At 41.0% G+C, this 14,591-nt stretch overlaps 1 protein-coding gene across 1 annotated transcript; it reads right to left on the bottom strand.

Moving 5' to 3' along the window:
* Nucleotides 1–10,122: 10,122 nt before the first annotated feature.
* Nucleotides 10,123–13,600, bottom strand: LOC119320773 (S-(+)-linalool synthase, chloroplastic-like). Its single transcript, XM_037594721.1, has 7 exons — nucleotides 13,421–13,600; nucleotides 12,813–13,038; nucleotides 12,209–12,581; nucleotides 11,800–12,018; nucleotides 11,255–11,393; nucleotides 10,557–10,796; nucleotides 10,123–10,395 (listed from the first exon to the last, which is right to left on the bottom strand). Exons 1-7 carry the CDS (start codon nucleotides 13,598–13,600, stop codon nucleotides 10,123–10,125), a joined length of 1,650 nt encoding a protein of 549 aa, XP_037450618.1.
* Nucleotides 13,601–14,591: the final 991 nt, after the last annotated feature.

The following is a 14,591-nucleotide window of genomic DNA, read 5'->3' as shown; positions in this document are numbered from 1 at the left end:
AATATAGCAGAAAAGAAAAAAACTATATAAAAAACTACTCAGAAATAAATAGAAGAAAAAATAGTTGTGATTAACTTTACAAAAATCTTTTTTATTTTTAATGGCTTATTACAACTCAGAAATAAATAGAAAACAATAAATATATCAGAAAAGAAAAAAAACTATATAAAAAACTACTCAGAAATGAGCATAGATGCGCTTACAGAGAAAATTCAACCTAAATTCATAATAAATTTCTACTATCTTCAGAGAAATTCAATATGAATTTAGGTCAAATTTCCTGCATAAGGGCATCTATTTTCATTTTGAGAGGAGCTCAACAAGGCAGAGAGGGAGGGGCTTATAAACCGGTGTGAGCCCTCTTCGGTTGGTGAGGTGGGACTAAACTCTGGCCGCAACGAGGACCAACACTTTAGTCCCGGTTGGTGGTATGAACCAGGACTAATGGGCGTCCTTTGGTCCCGGTTCAGGCCCCCAACCGGGACCAATGGTGGTGGGCCAGAAGCCAGGCCCATTGGTCTCGGTTCGTCTGGACCTTTTGGTCCCGGTGAGACGAACTGGGACCAATGGCCCACGTGGCCCGGCCGGCCCCCGGGGCTCACGAACCGGGTCCAATGCACCCATTGGTCCCGGTTCTGGATTGAACCGGGACTAATGGGCTGATCCGGCCTGGACCATTGCCCCTTTTTCTACTAGTGGGCTTGCCACTGACCCGGAGGTGATGACGTTCTAGCTCACTTTTGCGAGGACCATCACCGAGAATGCGAGGTGGAGGCGGACCGACGGTTCTTAATTGCGGTGGCGCGACTGTGTGACGCCCTCTTTGACTAGCTCGACGCCGATGACTTAGGTGATGCGTCAGTGCCATGGCAAGGCATCCATGAAGCAGGGGCATCAGGCTCTAACAAGCTGTCGGTGATCAACCTCTACTTCATCTGGGATTAGTGTATTGTTAACTTTAATATAGCTCATTTTAGCTCAAGTAAGTGGAATCTAGTTTAATTTGGACTATGATGCTTAGTTATGGAGCGTCTATCCGTCTATTATCTACGCTAGCTAGTGGTTGGTGCGCCATCCTGTAGCGTCTCTTGAGAAAAAGTTGTGCGCACGTTTTCATTTAAAAAATACATGAGGTCCTCGCCTACATCTAAAAAAACTTCTCAGAAAAAAAATCCTCACCTTCATTTAAAAAAAGTAAAAAATAAAAGATCACCACCACAACCTAGCTACCAGCGAACGTCACTTTGCATAGCCCTCCATTTAAAAAATAACATGGGGTCCTCACCTCCATCTAAACAGAAAAATGTTTCAAAAAAAATCCTCACATCCATCTATTTTTTTTATAAAATCTTTCTCACCGCTGCCAACCAGCTTGCGTCACACGGCATAGCTGGTTGGCCACCCTTCTTCCGATGCTTAATGGGTTTAATTAATTCTACACTCATCATACATTCTTAAGAAGTTGATCCCCACTACTACAATTCTCTCAACATGCACACTATCCACGTCATCATCATGCCACATCATCATTTAGTTTGCAGCCTCACCACATCAGCAGCATGCCACCTCAGCATTTTTTTCCACGAATCATGTGATTAAACTCCGATAATTAATTGAAGAGGGCATGTTTCGTCTTCCATTATCAATGAACCGCTGCGTTTCAATTTTTGATCTATCAACAGTTTGATTTCCTTGAGATGGTTAGGTGGACAGTGGTATCCCCAACCCACCAGGGTTCAAATCCTGGTGCTCGCATTATTCCTGAATTTATTTCAGGATTTCCGGCGATGCGCTTTCAGTGGGAGGAGACGTTCCCGTCGACGACGAGGCGTCTACGGTTGCTTCGTAAATCTCAAGATGATATGTCGGCTCAGTCTCTCGGAGGTGCTCATAGGGGTAGGGTGTGCGTGTGTGCGTTCATAGGGGTGAGTGTATGCGCGTGTATATGAGCGCTTGTGTCTGTACTGATGCTCAAAAAACAGTTTCATTTCCTTCTGCCTCTTTGACTCTCCAAATCCACGACAACCGCACCTCTGCCCATCCCCACCAATTTTCTCGGCTTAATCGGTTACAGAACTTCCCCTTCCCTCTCGAGTTCATCTTTCCCCTTCCCAATCCCTCTCCTCTGCCTGGATCGAACCGGGGTTCCATTGCTGCCAACCCAGATCGTCGAGAAGCACAACCGAATCAGCCTATGTGCACGCCATTGCTCTGCTCTAGGTCCTCCTAGCATCGGTGGCCTCATACGCTTCAGACGCGGCGGTTCCCGCCATGGCCCCCAATCTGGAGGAGTTCGGTTTCCAGTTGTAGGAGCTTGGGAAGGAGGAGCACGCCGAGACGATGGTCTTCCACGAGTGCCCCGTGTTCCTCTGCTACAAGGGCCGTGAGGAGTTGCCGTTGCACATCGTGCCCGTCGAGTCTCATCGCATCCTCCACCTCCTCGCTGCCGCTATCAACGCCCGCAAGCCCAACCTGAAAGAAAAGCGTGAGCATCTCTTCCCCTTCTCCCTCTCCCTGAACTTGCTTTTGAATTGGGTATATTTGCTGCTGTGATGTTGTATGCTTCTGCTGTCGTAGTGTTATTTGGTTATGCTATTCTTTCTTGGAAAATTTCAAGTTACAGAATTGTGTCTGAGATGTTAAAACTTGACATGATATGGCAGTTGTACATCTTATTGCATCTACATATGGAGGAACATTGCTTTGCATCGGAGCTTTGCATGTAATATGAAGATAAACAAAAATTCAGTAATATTCATATAGGGTAGATCAGTGTGGTAAATATAGTGGGGGGCTCCATACACATATAGTCGATTCTAATTTGCTCTTCAGTTTGCGTAAATATTCGACTTGATCCCTTTGAGAACTCATGTTCCACCATTTTTGTTAGTGGGGTTGCATTAATTTTGCACGAACTGCAGTATCGTTCATTGCTAAAGAAGACTTCTGAAGAAATTACCTTGCAAAAATGCTCAAATCTCCTTTGGTGGTATGTCATACATAATTTTCTTTGTCGCTCAACACATATTCTATTTATAATTACTGATGTGTTTTGAATGTATCTCTAAATATTCGAAATATCTTAATGTTTGCAGGTTACTTTTGTGCAGATTCTGCAATTGCCTTTCAGTCATTCTCATGTGTTTATGCCAGCAGTTACCTTGAGCATATCGGTCAACAGCTGAAGGATGGTGAACATATTTTTCCCGGTCCATTCTCATTAGTCTTGCATGGATCTGAGAATAGTAATGTGAAACAATATACATTTTGTTCAGAAGTTATCGAAATTATGACAGATAAGCATGAGGAGTGATCACTCCTTATTTTTGTTGACCCCTGTCTTTGATGTATCGATGGAACCATCTAGCAGTTCTTCGTGACTTTTTATTTGTTATCAATGGCATTTTGGTGGTTGTACTCTCAAATGCTAATTTCCCAATCTCTAGAAGTAAGAACATGTCTTCCTCTAATTGTCCTTCAGATTGTTTGTTCTTTGATTGCTTAGAATGCTTCAGTTCCAGACCTTTAGTTTATTATGACTCACTTCGCTTATCTCTCTTAATGCTATTGTTTTTGGAACAGGTTATCCTGACTTACCAAATCATAGCTATTACAGTTGATTATTCTGCCATGTCATGATCATTCTGGCTGTTGGTAAGTTTGGATCGTTCCATTTTGAACTGTCGAGTTGACGAGTAGTACCCTGTTTGATGAATAATTTGTTCAACCGACATCAATCGGTTCATTTCTTGGATCGCTCCAGTAGTTAACTTTAAGTTGTGATTGAAATTTTAGTGCATACCTAAAGATGACACAACTTGGTTTAGTTATTGATTAAAAGTACTGTACATGTGATAATAAACTGCGAGCGCCTTAGAACCTGGTGAAACCTCTGATTATATAGAGGATAATGGATGTGGTCGGGGCCATGGTGTGTAGCCATGGTGGTGATATTTTTTTGACTGCGAGGATGTACTGTTATGTTCAGTGATACAAGGTTACCGTGATACTTCTATCTTCGATTGTGTCAAGGACCCTCCACGTGAAAAGTTAACTAACCCATTATCTTAATCCCTGATTATATTTATCTCTCTCAAATTAACCTTTCTATGTAATTTATTTGCTCCCTTCATATATGTTTCTCTCATACAAGTTACAGTGCTCTGGATAAATTTTGATTTCCCTGGGCCTGCTGGTGCCTCCCTCTGGTCTCAAGGCATCCGATTGATATCAGGTTGTTCCTGATATCTCAATGGACTATTTCTAATAATCTGCTACTCACCGTGAGGTTATCCTATATGATTCACTAATTTTTTTTCCATGCCTTCTGCAATTTTGTTCATAGATGAATAAATGTTTGCATTATTTGCCATCCCAACAATGCATGTTTATTGATTGTTCGTTCCAACTATTGTTAAATTGCGCTATTTGATTTTGTACATCATAACAATGAAACATAGATGATTATGGTACATGGAGGGTTGGTGTTCCATAATTTACTTTGTCATGCACAACATCAAAACTAGAAAAGTGATTACATTATAGATTGTCGACCAATTACTGAGCCCTGCATATTGTTTTCCTCGCTACATGCTATACCTTACATAGTTCAAGTTTAAAATTTTCATTCCAGTTGTGCAAGTAAATGTTATCGCACCGTCATGCCTTGCTTTAGTAGGAGATCTTGCAGCTTCTACCCACCGTCAATCTTAATGGAGTGGTTATGAACCAAAATATTCAGAGTAAATATGAAGATTCCATTCTCCAACTTTTCCCAGTTATTTTTCCTAAATTTGTTTTCCATTTTAGACCCTTTCAAGAATCAAGAACGGCAAGGACAACACAGCTCCTAATTGCTAATCCCTCTGTAAACTAATATAAGAGCGTTTAGATCACTACTTTTATAAGCCTTTCAGAAATAGTTATCGTTCCATTATAAATATTTAATCTCTTTTAGTTTTGTTTTGGTACGGTACAACTTCCTTAGCAATTTTAAGAGCTATATGGTTGTATGTTATTCATGGTGCCTTTGGATGTTTGAACATATATCTCAATTGGCAGCTCATGTCATGTCTTGCTTGAGGACACGGCGTCTTTGAATGCTTTACCATTACTATCTTATGGCCATAATTAATTCCTATGTGCATTATGTTTATATTGGTTAATTCTTGGCTACAGGAATTTAAACATCCATGTGATCAGATGTCTCACTTGAGGTCACTACAGGCTAGCCAAATGTACTAGAAGTAATTCAATGCAATTAGAAGCAAACCAAACTATTGAGGAGAGGAACCCATGATCGTGAGAGATAAAATTTGTGTATATTTGTGCAAAGAAAGCATCTGTTCCAACATTTCAACTGTAAATATAAATATTCCATTGGTAACCTAACATCCCATTTCAAATGCAAATGCATTGGTTCAACATTTGAAGCCATATTCCTTTTCATTTATTCATTATCCATTTCCAAATAAACTGGTCAGGAAAGACAGAAAGTCCCGCAGCAACGCGTGGGGTATCATCTAGTTATAAGAAATCAGGCGAACGCAGGGCACATCATCAAAGCTTGCAAGCGCGACATGGAGCAGTGGAGGACAGCTGGTGCAAAGTGCCTAGAGTTACCCTTCGGGTAGGTGACGTGAGATTATCCCCTCTAGATCATGAGTCCGCAGTTTTCCTAACTCCGGATCAGTTGTAATTTTCCCTTCTCCGGCCTCAGCTCTTGATCACTTGATCATCCTTTGTCACTTTTCCTTCTGCTTAAATCAATGAAAAGCCTGCAATGCTGGACGCTTAAAAAAAATCACGTTAATCAGAAAATGTGCGATATGTGCATATATATTAATATATACCTTGGCGCGGTCACTCTAGATATGTCTGAAAAATAGAGTCCGTCTATATCACATCTAAATGTGAGATAATATCTCACATCTAAATTCTGGCCCCGCCTACCACTTGCTTCTCTTATTTGTTTTCTTTTTCTTTCTTTCATCACTGGTTGATTGTAGCGCTAATTTTTCTTTGCAAGTGACGAACTAACCAACAACCGAATCTGGCCGATTGGAACGCTACCAAAAAACTAGAATTGACGCACTAACCAACACAGGAATCGAACTGGAGACCTCAATCTTGGGAACAACGGCTTCAACCACTCCAACCATTACATGGTGCCAATTTTAATGAAACGGGAAATGTTTGAGATTAGAAGACATTTTCGAAATTAATAGAAACCTTTTTTTTTGCAAAATATGAAATTTTTTGAATTGTCGTATATTTTTGTACACAAACAATTTTGAAAAGTATTTTTCAAATGTGAGTAAACTTTGTAATTCCGGACATTTTTTAAATAAGAACAAAACTTGGCATTCTAAACATTTTATTCAAAAACAATTTTTGAAAACATGAACAATTTTTTGAAATAAACTTTATGCATTTCAAAAAAAATCATGGCATGTTCTATAAATTTTGTATGCAATGGAATAATATTTGCATAATTTTTTAAAAAAGTTTAATACCGTTTAGAAAAAATGATCACTAGGAATTTGAAAAAATGTTTACCATGTATTCTAAAAAATGTCGGGCTTGTATTTGAAAAAAAATATTCATCATGCATTTCAAAAAAATGTTCAATATGTGTTAAAAATGTTCCTATGTATACAAAAAAATACATTGTGTATTAAAAAAAAGTGCACATGTATTTGGCAAAAAATTACAACTATATAGGTGGGTTTGGAACGAGTTGTGTGCTGAGAGTGGACATGCAACTATGTCGGTCATGAGTTGCATGTTTGCCTTGGACATGCAACTAGGTCGGGTGACTTTACATGTTGGGGTTGGACATGGAACTAGATAGGGCCGGGGCAACTTGTGTGTTGCAAAACAAAGCACAAAGCCTAGTTGTGAGTCAAATGTGTGGGCCTGCAACTGGGAGAACTACGACTTGAGTTGCGAGTTGAGGATGGACTTACAATTGGAACAACTACAAACTATGAGACCAGTTGCAAGTCAAGAGTCGACTTGCAACTGGGATAAAATAAATTATGATTCCAGTTGCAAATCAAAGATGGACTTGCAACTAGGATGAAAGACAAATACACATGCCTAGTTGCGAGTCAAGGGTTGCGAGTCAAGGGTGGGCTTGCAACTGGGAGAAAACAAATTACGTGCCTAATTATAAGTCGAGGTTGTACTTGTAACTGGGACAACAACAAACTATGGGCCCAGTTGCGAGTAGAGGGTGGACTTGCAATCGGGACAAAAAAAGTTTGGAGCCCAGTTGCTAGTCAAGGGTAGACTTGCAACTAGGGCAAAAAAATGGCGCGCCCTAGTTGCGAGTCGAGGGTGGACTTACAACTAAGAGAAGTATATAAAACAATAATATGAGTTGCAAGTTAAGGGTGAACTTGCAACTGAGATGAAAAACAAAAGACTTCTCAATTGCGAGACGACGGTGGTTTGCAACTGGGACAACAACAAACTATGGGCCCGTTTGCGAGTCGAGGGTGGACTTGCAACTAGGACAAAAAAGGTCGGAGCCCAGTTGTGAGTCAAGGGTGGACTTGCAACTGGGACAAAAAAATGTTGCACCCTAGTTGCGAGTCGGGGGTGAACTTGCAACTACGACAAAACAAGTGTTGGACCCATGTTGCAAGTCAGAGGGTGGACTTGCAACTCACACAAAAAAAGATCGGGACCTAGTTCGAGTCAAGGCTGGACTTGCAACTAGGATAAAAAAAGGTTGAACCAAGTTGCGGGTCAATGATAGACTTGCTACTGGGACAAAAAAATTGACCCCAGTGAGTCGAGGTTGGACTATCAACTGGAAAAAAAAACCCGAGCCCCTAGTTGTGAGTCAATGGTGGACTAGCAACTGGGACAAAAAAAGGACGCGACACAGTTGCGAATCGAGAGTAGACTTGCAGTTGACACTAAAATAGATCCGCCTCTAGTTACGTGTGAAGGATGAATTTGCAACTGAGACAAAAAAATGTCTGGGGCCCAGTTGCGAGTCAAGACTGGGATTGCAACTGGGACACAAAAGCTCAGACCACGGTAGCAAGTTGAGGGTGATCTTGCAACTAGGACAAGAACAAAAGAACATGTGTTTGGTGGTGGACAGTCAACTAACAGCAATGAAAAAAACATGAATTTTAAAAATGGAAAAGAAAAATTGAAATGAAAAAAATAACACAATTCCAGAATTTAAAAGTTTACAAATTTGAGACAAAATAAAAAAATAAAAATAAAAAAGTAAAATGAAAAGGTAAAAGGAAACAAAAAAGAAAATAAAAGATTACTCGTGGCTGCAGCCCAAGCTGAGCCAACCAACGAGGCTGTGAAAAAAAAACGGTCTGCACGCCACTACAGGGGCTCCTCACGCGAGCAACCCAGGTAGAAACAATCCAAAAAAAACCATGTAGAAACAACACCAAAAGAAAAAAAAAGTTTGCTAAAAAAGAGAAAAAAAACAAAAAAATACGAATCTTGATGTTTAAATTGTGTGGTTAGAAAGTTAGATGTGAGATATTATTTCACATCTAGATGTGAAATAGCAAATCTGGAAAAATATGCATGGCTTAGCTTGAGCACGTACGTTGTTCCTACCGACATATTTGGCGCCTCGTCTGTGTGGCGAGCCCTGCTGCGGCTGATATTGCCCTTCGTTCTTGGCCAACCATCCATCCATCCATGCACTGGAGCTAGACTGGGACAAGCTGGGACACGGAGCCATCGTCCAAATTATTTTAGTCGTAGTGCGAGTGGCCGGTGGTCTCATTTTACGGCCTAGCTAACTACTTAGCGCGGAATCACAACCGGAGTCGCCATCAGATGGCACGTTTGTAACGCCCGTACATGTTCCTCTCCTGATATGTGGGAACAGAATTGGGGGAGGTATCTTATGTTATGGTAATGGCCCTCCTTATAGCTCTAGAATTCTGTCTCGCCTTTCCTATTTTGAAAATTAAAATAAAAAAATATGAAGAAGAATATGACAGAAAAAAATAGGTGAGACAAAAAAGCCTGAGAGAAGCAAAAGTAACTTTCAACGTTTAGTTACCCACGATCGGCTAGAGAATGACACCATCATTTTAGGATATATTTCAGAGATCCCGTCTAGTTCTATATTAATACTGATGGAGTGTCGTCAATTCGTGTAGGACACAGGAATAGTCTTTGATGTGCAAGTTTTGGAGTGGTTCCCATCTGATGTTCTGGGCGAATATATTGTGCTAGTAGGCAGTTACTGTTGATCAGGCACGAAGTCTTACAAGCGGCACACTTTTCCCTTTTTCTTACGACGCGACTGTGCCCGCCACCACAGCTATTGGAAAATTACTGCCTTAATATATTGCCAATATCTCTGCGGCCTCTTGAATGAAGCACCCGTAATTGCTAGCTGGTGTGAAATGCTAGACAGAAATCAAGTAATGCGCTCTATAATATATTTGCACTCCAGTGAATTTTAAGTGTACACTCCGGTTTACACTTTTTTGCTACGTGTGGGGTAATTCTGTCTTTGATGAGACAAAAACTCCACCGGAGAAGGTTCTAGCAACTACCAACATGCTTCTGTCAGTGATGTGGGTATCAGCTCTTAATTTTATCTCACTTGTCTGTGAATTGTCCCTGTCATAAATTGGGAAAACCAAAACCCCATTTGCAATGTGGGTCTCCCGCGAATGGGTGTTTTCCTTTGCCCTTATGAGATTGGTATCCTTTCATAGTTTTTTTTTTTCGTGTTTATCCATCTGCCTTATTGTATATAGAGAGCATTGATAGAACTAAATGTAAGCCCTCTTAAGCACCAGAACTATCTGCATATCGTCAGAATGTTGCACAAGCCAACAATCTTTTCATACATTCACAATTTCATATACAAAGTATTTCGCAGCGTCCAGTGCCTATAATTCATATGCATCTCATCATACATTTCAATACTGCATGGAGTTGTAGGTTGTTCCCCATTTTTTTCCATGTATGTTTATCATCTTATCACGTGAAACACATATGCGAATTGTGCAAGATGTTAGTCAACATCCTACGTGACGACCCTACCAAAAACTAATGCACTACATTTATAAGATTTATATGCAATATAATGTGATAGAATGCATGATTGATTTAGAAGAGCAACATCCTTGTATAATCCTCAAGGACAGGGAGCTTCTGCTCGTTGTTGTAGCCATACATGACGCGGACCATCCTCGCAAAGTTTAGTGATGCTGTGGTGAAGCTATGCGATAGTGTTGATTTTGTCCGTGAGAAGCATTCCCTGTTCAGACCCTCCCATTCACTCCTGATCATCTCAAGCATGTGCTTCTCTGCGTCACCACGAGGATTTTCTCTTTGGTACAACTCTTTGTATGATCCATCTAGCCCATTTTGCGATTCATCCTGCATGAGACGAAGAACGAATATGTTAGATCATGCCTTATTTGGTCAATATTGACGTGGATGTTGACCCACTATGCTATGAACCTGAATGAATTTATCTAAAATTATTGTTAGTGCTAATCCTAAGTTCTTATGTGATCAAGTTCTTGGTGCGTTCAGACCTTTGCACTTCCCATGTCGTCCCAGAGCCTCATGATCTTTGCAGGGCAGGAGATGATCCGATGGATGTCATCATTGTTGCACTCGGGTAATTCATGCCCCAACATGAATAAAAGATGCATGAATACAAGTGGAGCTCCTGAAGTGACAATCCCGTTTCCTAGATAGTCCTCGGATGTAGGGATCTGATTAGTAGATAACCATTTTCCCTCGATCATGAATCCATCAAACAAAGTTGCCCACTGTAAGAAGGAAAAAGGCACGCAGGTCGGATTAATTTTTCCACTGTTATTTTACTTTCTATTATTTTTGTAAATACAACTAGGTAATTGCGTGAGTGTTCTAACAGGGGCACATATATTTTGTATGTAATCATCGTGATTTACATGCCATTTTAGTGTTGGTGCAACGACATACCAAAAAGAAACTTTAGCTGACAACTGAATCAGTACTTATTACTTATTGGCTTACCAAAGAAAATAATGTGATTTTTTATGATAAGCCAATAAAACATGGGATAGTTAAGACGGTTCAAGGAAATTTGGTTGGGAAATACAGTAAAACAGGGAACGGAGGAGGTGGTGTGGGGATGGAGACAATGGACGGAATATGGGAACCCATCGGTGGTACTGTTGTTATATTTAGTTTCTTAGGTAAAATCAAATTAAAGAGAAATGAAGAACCATTCTAGTAGACATACTGCTTTCTTGAGATGATTGATAGGGCTCGATCCATGCTCTTTTCTGACCATATCGGCGACATCACTTGTGATAGTGTAAAGAGCCTTGTAACATGATATCATGTAGCTCGGGAGTGAATGAACAGCTGCAAGGTCCCACCTGTGAATAATGTGCAATTTTTGTGTGAAACTTTGATAAAAACAGTATTTTTATAGTATATGGTCTTAAGCTTAAGTAATCATTGAGTTTTTATTCCATTAGCAAAGTAGATGCCATTTTGGACCTAAATAATGTCTAATATGAAATATATTTTTCTTTTTGCTTGAATGTAGAATATATAATTAGAAAACTACTAATACTTTAAAATATTTCTCATAAAGACACAATGTTGATTTCAAACCAATATTAAAACATCAACATATATATATATATATATATATATATATATATATATATATATATATATACTGGACATATTTAATACATCATTTCCTTGCAAAAAAGGCAACTATATTGCTTCCCTAATCGTATTACCCTTATATATTATGGAAACAACAATGCTCACATTTTGATCGCCTCAGTAAAGAGGGAAAGCTCCTCTTGTGTGGCGACAAGATCAAAGATGTCATCCACAATGTAGACCATGGATATGATCTTTGTGATCTCAATCCGATATCTAGAGAAAGAGAAACCCTCGAGGATGGTCATGGACCACATGTACCATTTAAGAACTTGGTCCCTTGCAGACGGAATTTCTTGAGCCAATCCTAGATCCATCCACCATCTGTGTGAAAAGGAATTTTCATATACTTAAAACCACCACTCTTTTAATTGTGGGGTACGTGAGTAATCAAAAATGTTAATTTATCAAATTTGGCCAAGAGTTCTAGCATTTCCCTCTTATCATAAGATTGCGCATATTTTCCACTTTACAAAATTAATCATTGAGAGCTAGTATTTTATTATATTTATACCTCTTAACCTCTTGCATTTCTCTCTGATGCTGCAACTTCTTAATCGTAAACTCTGCAAGAGCCAAATTCTCAATTGCCATGTTCCTAGTGTGCATGCTCTGTAGGTAACTCAGATGGTGCCTTGCCTTGTATTGCATCAGGCTCACATGATAGGGATGGTCTAGTGACCGTCTTACATATCTTGCAAGGTTTGGCTCCAGATACTTAATTGCAAATCTAAGTTGCTTGCTTGAGAATTCATTTGCCTTGTAGAGTGATGATTCTCCTACGTTGAGGTGCGACATGTCTTGCAAGCTGAGCAACCCTCTAATGTCTTTGCTGAGCCCAAGGTTGAATTCACCATTATCATTTCTGAACTTCTGAAGAACATCATCTGCCAATTCATTGAGAAGGGGTCTTAGGCAAATGTCATAAATAATGAGTACAATACATCTTGAGGGAGGTGCTTATATAGTCCACAAGGAAACATTAAACCTTAGTTTAGACCTGGCTACTCTCTAAGATACTTTTCTAGCAAAGTTATCGCGTTCATTTCATAGACACTCAAGATTCCCAAACTTGTTTATTTATCTGTCTCGAGACGCTAAACTTGTATTTTACTGACCTGCCGAAACATTATATCCAGCTTCTCGCGTCAGCCTCAAGGAAAGGGTTGCATCAAGTAGATCATCACTATGGATGAGATCTGCACACGAGTCTATGATGGTGTCGATATCATCTTGGAAATAGTGGTCGATGCAGAGGCGCTTGAGGTGATCAACAGTGGTCAATAAGCCTCGTCGACTCATCAGATGGTGATGCAGCAATGCTTGAACATTCGTTACACTTTCCTGGTGTGTTGCACAGAGACATCAAACTTCTTCAAAAGAATACAAACTTTACAGAACTTTGACTATTAATATAGGGTTTTGGGTGATAGCACTTACAATATTTAGATTTACCATTAAAAATACTTTCATAATAGTGTTTGTTTATATATTTTATAAACATATTTCAAATATTAATGGGATAATCTGGTTCGTAGTTCCTCGTAGGACCAAGTCGTTTCTTTCCTTTTGGTGGAAGGTGACGTTTATGAGTTATGATGACAGGCTCTATGCTCAACATTATATAGCTCTGATAGGTTTGAACTCGATCCCTTGTGTAATAATTAGAAAAAGGACATAAATATGCATGCCAATTGCATATACGGGCGATAACCATATATTATACCTGGAAGTCAAAATCATCGGACAGCTCATGTGACGCAGGCTCTCGCCCCGGACATATCACCGTTGATGGGCGGAAGAAGGCATGGTTGCGTCCGCTCCAGCCACCATTTCGGGCCGCAGGTGAAGCCGAATGGTGCAGTGGCTGAACGGAGAAGGAGAAGAAGACATGCGCAGCAGCCATCGGCTGGTTAATTAATGGGGGCTGACTGGCTTAGTATGGTGTGTTACAGATCGACTAACTAGGCTAACTGGCAAAGTGTGGCCTGGGTGATATGAGATGAGCAAGTAGCTGTTGGTGCTGCTGCTGCTATGTCTTCGGATATGAGCTAGCAATGCAGGCGTGCCCTCTGGATTTATAGGGAGGTTGCAGGCTTGCAGCTGCGTCGAACCATTCTCCACCGAGCCAGTGGTGTTTGAAGTTGGACAATGCATGCGCCCCAAGTGAGCCACGTGGAAAATTCACTAAACGTGAACGATTTTAGGGTACGTCATGCTTGATCAGTTAGTTAGTCGTTGTTAGAAGGGAGAGAAAGATTTGGTGGAATGTTCAATATATTGCTTGAGCCTCGTGGGCATATATATAGGAGTATATGATCTACTTGAAGTACAAGGCAATCCAGAATATTTTCTAGTCTAACCTATGTTTTCTAATACAATCACGTTACTCAACATCCCCCGCAGTCACAACGGTAGTGACGCAGACGGTGAGACTGGAGAATAATCCGAAGACAAGCCGACGGACACCCCCCCACAGTCGTAACGGTCGATGCATCGCGGAGTTGTCAGCACCGGGCATGCGTAGACTGGGACCTGCACGAGTTGTACGCCATGTCGAAGAAGTCGGAAAGGCCAACAAAGAAGGACTCGACGACGGTTGCGGCGCTAATCGGCGCGGGGCCAATGTTGCCCGCGGTTGTCGGAGTAGATGAAGCGGTCGGGGTAGATGACGACGACGCTGGCGATGGGCTGGTGCTGGACGAAGATGAAGGGGGTGGACGGGTGGCTGCGGCGGCTACGGAGGTAGCGGCGGCGGCGGCCAAAGAAGAGCGGCGGTGCTCGAAGTAGGCGAAGAACCCTGAAAGCGTGACGAAGACCGGCGCGGACGGTGGCGTTCCCGCATCAAGGGAGACGGCACGGCGCATACCACGGGAGGTCGACGCGCGGTGACAACG

This window comes from Triticum dicoccoides, chromosome 6B, assembly GCF_002162155.2.
Source record: "Triticum dicoccoides isolate Atlit2015 ecotype Zavitan chromosome 6B, WEW_v2.0, whole genome shotgun sequence".
Lineage (NCBI taxonomy): Eukaryota > Viridiplantae > Streptophyta > Magnoliopsida > Poales > Poaceae > Triticum > Triticum dicoccoides.
Note: the sequence above shows the minus strand (reverse complement) of the source record. Positions and strands in the feature narration are given on the sequence as shown.

Excerpts from the sequence above, each read along its gene's own strand:
- LOC119320773 (XM_037594721.1), bottom strand. The coding sequence starts at position 13,600 with ATGGCTGCTGCGCATGTCTTCTTCTCCTTCTCCGTTCAGCCACTGCAC. Across the intron at positions 12,019-12,208 it reads GAAATGCAAGAGGTTAAGAG|ATGGTGGATGGATCTAGGAT; the intron begins GTATAAATATAA and ends CTTTTCACACAG. Across the intron at positions 10,797-11,254 it reads TCAATCATCTCAAGAAAGCA|TGGGCAACTTTGTTTGATGG; the intron begins GTATGTCTACTA and ends TCCTTCTTACAG.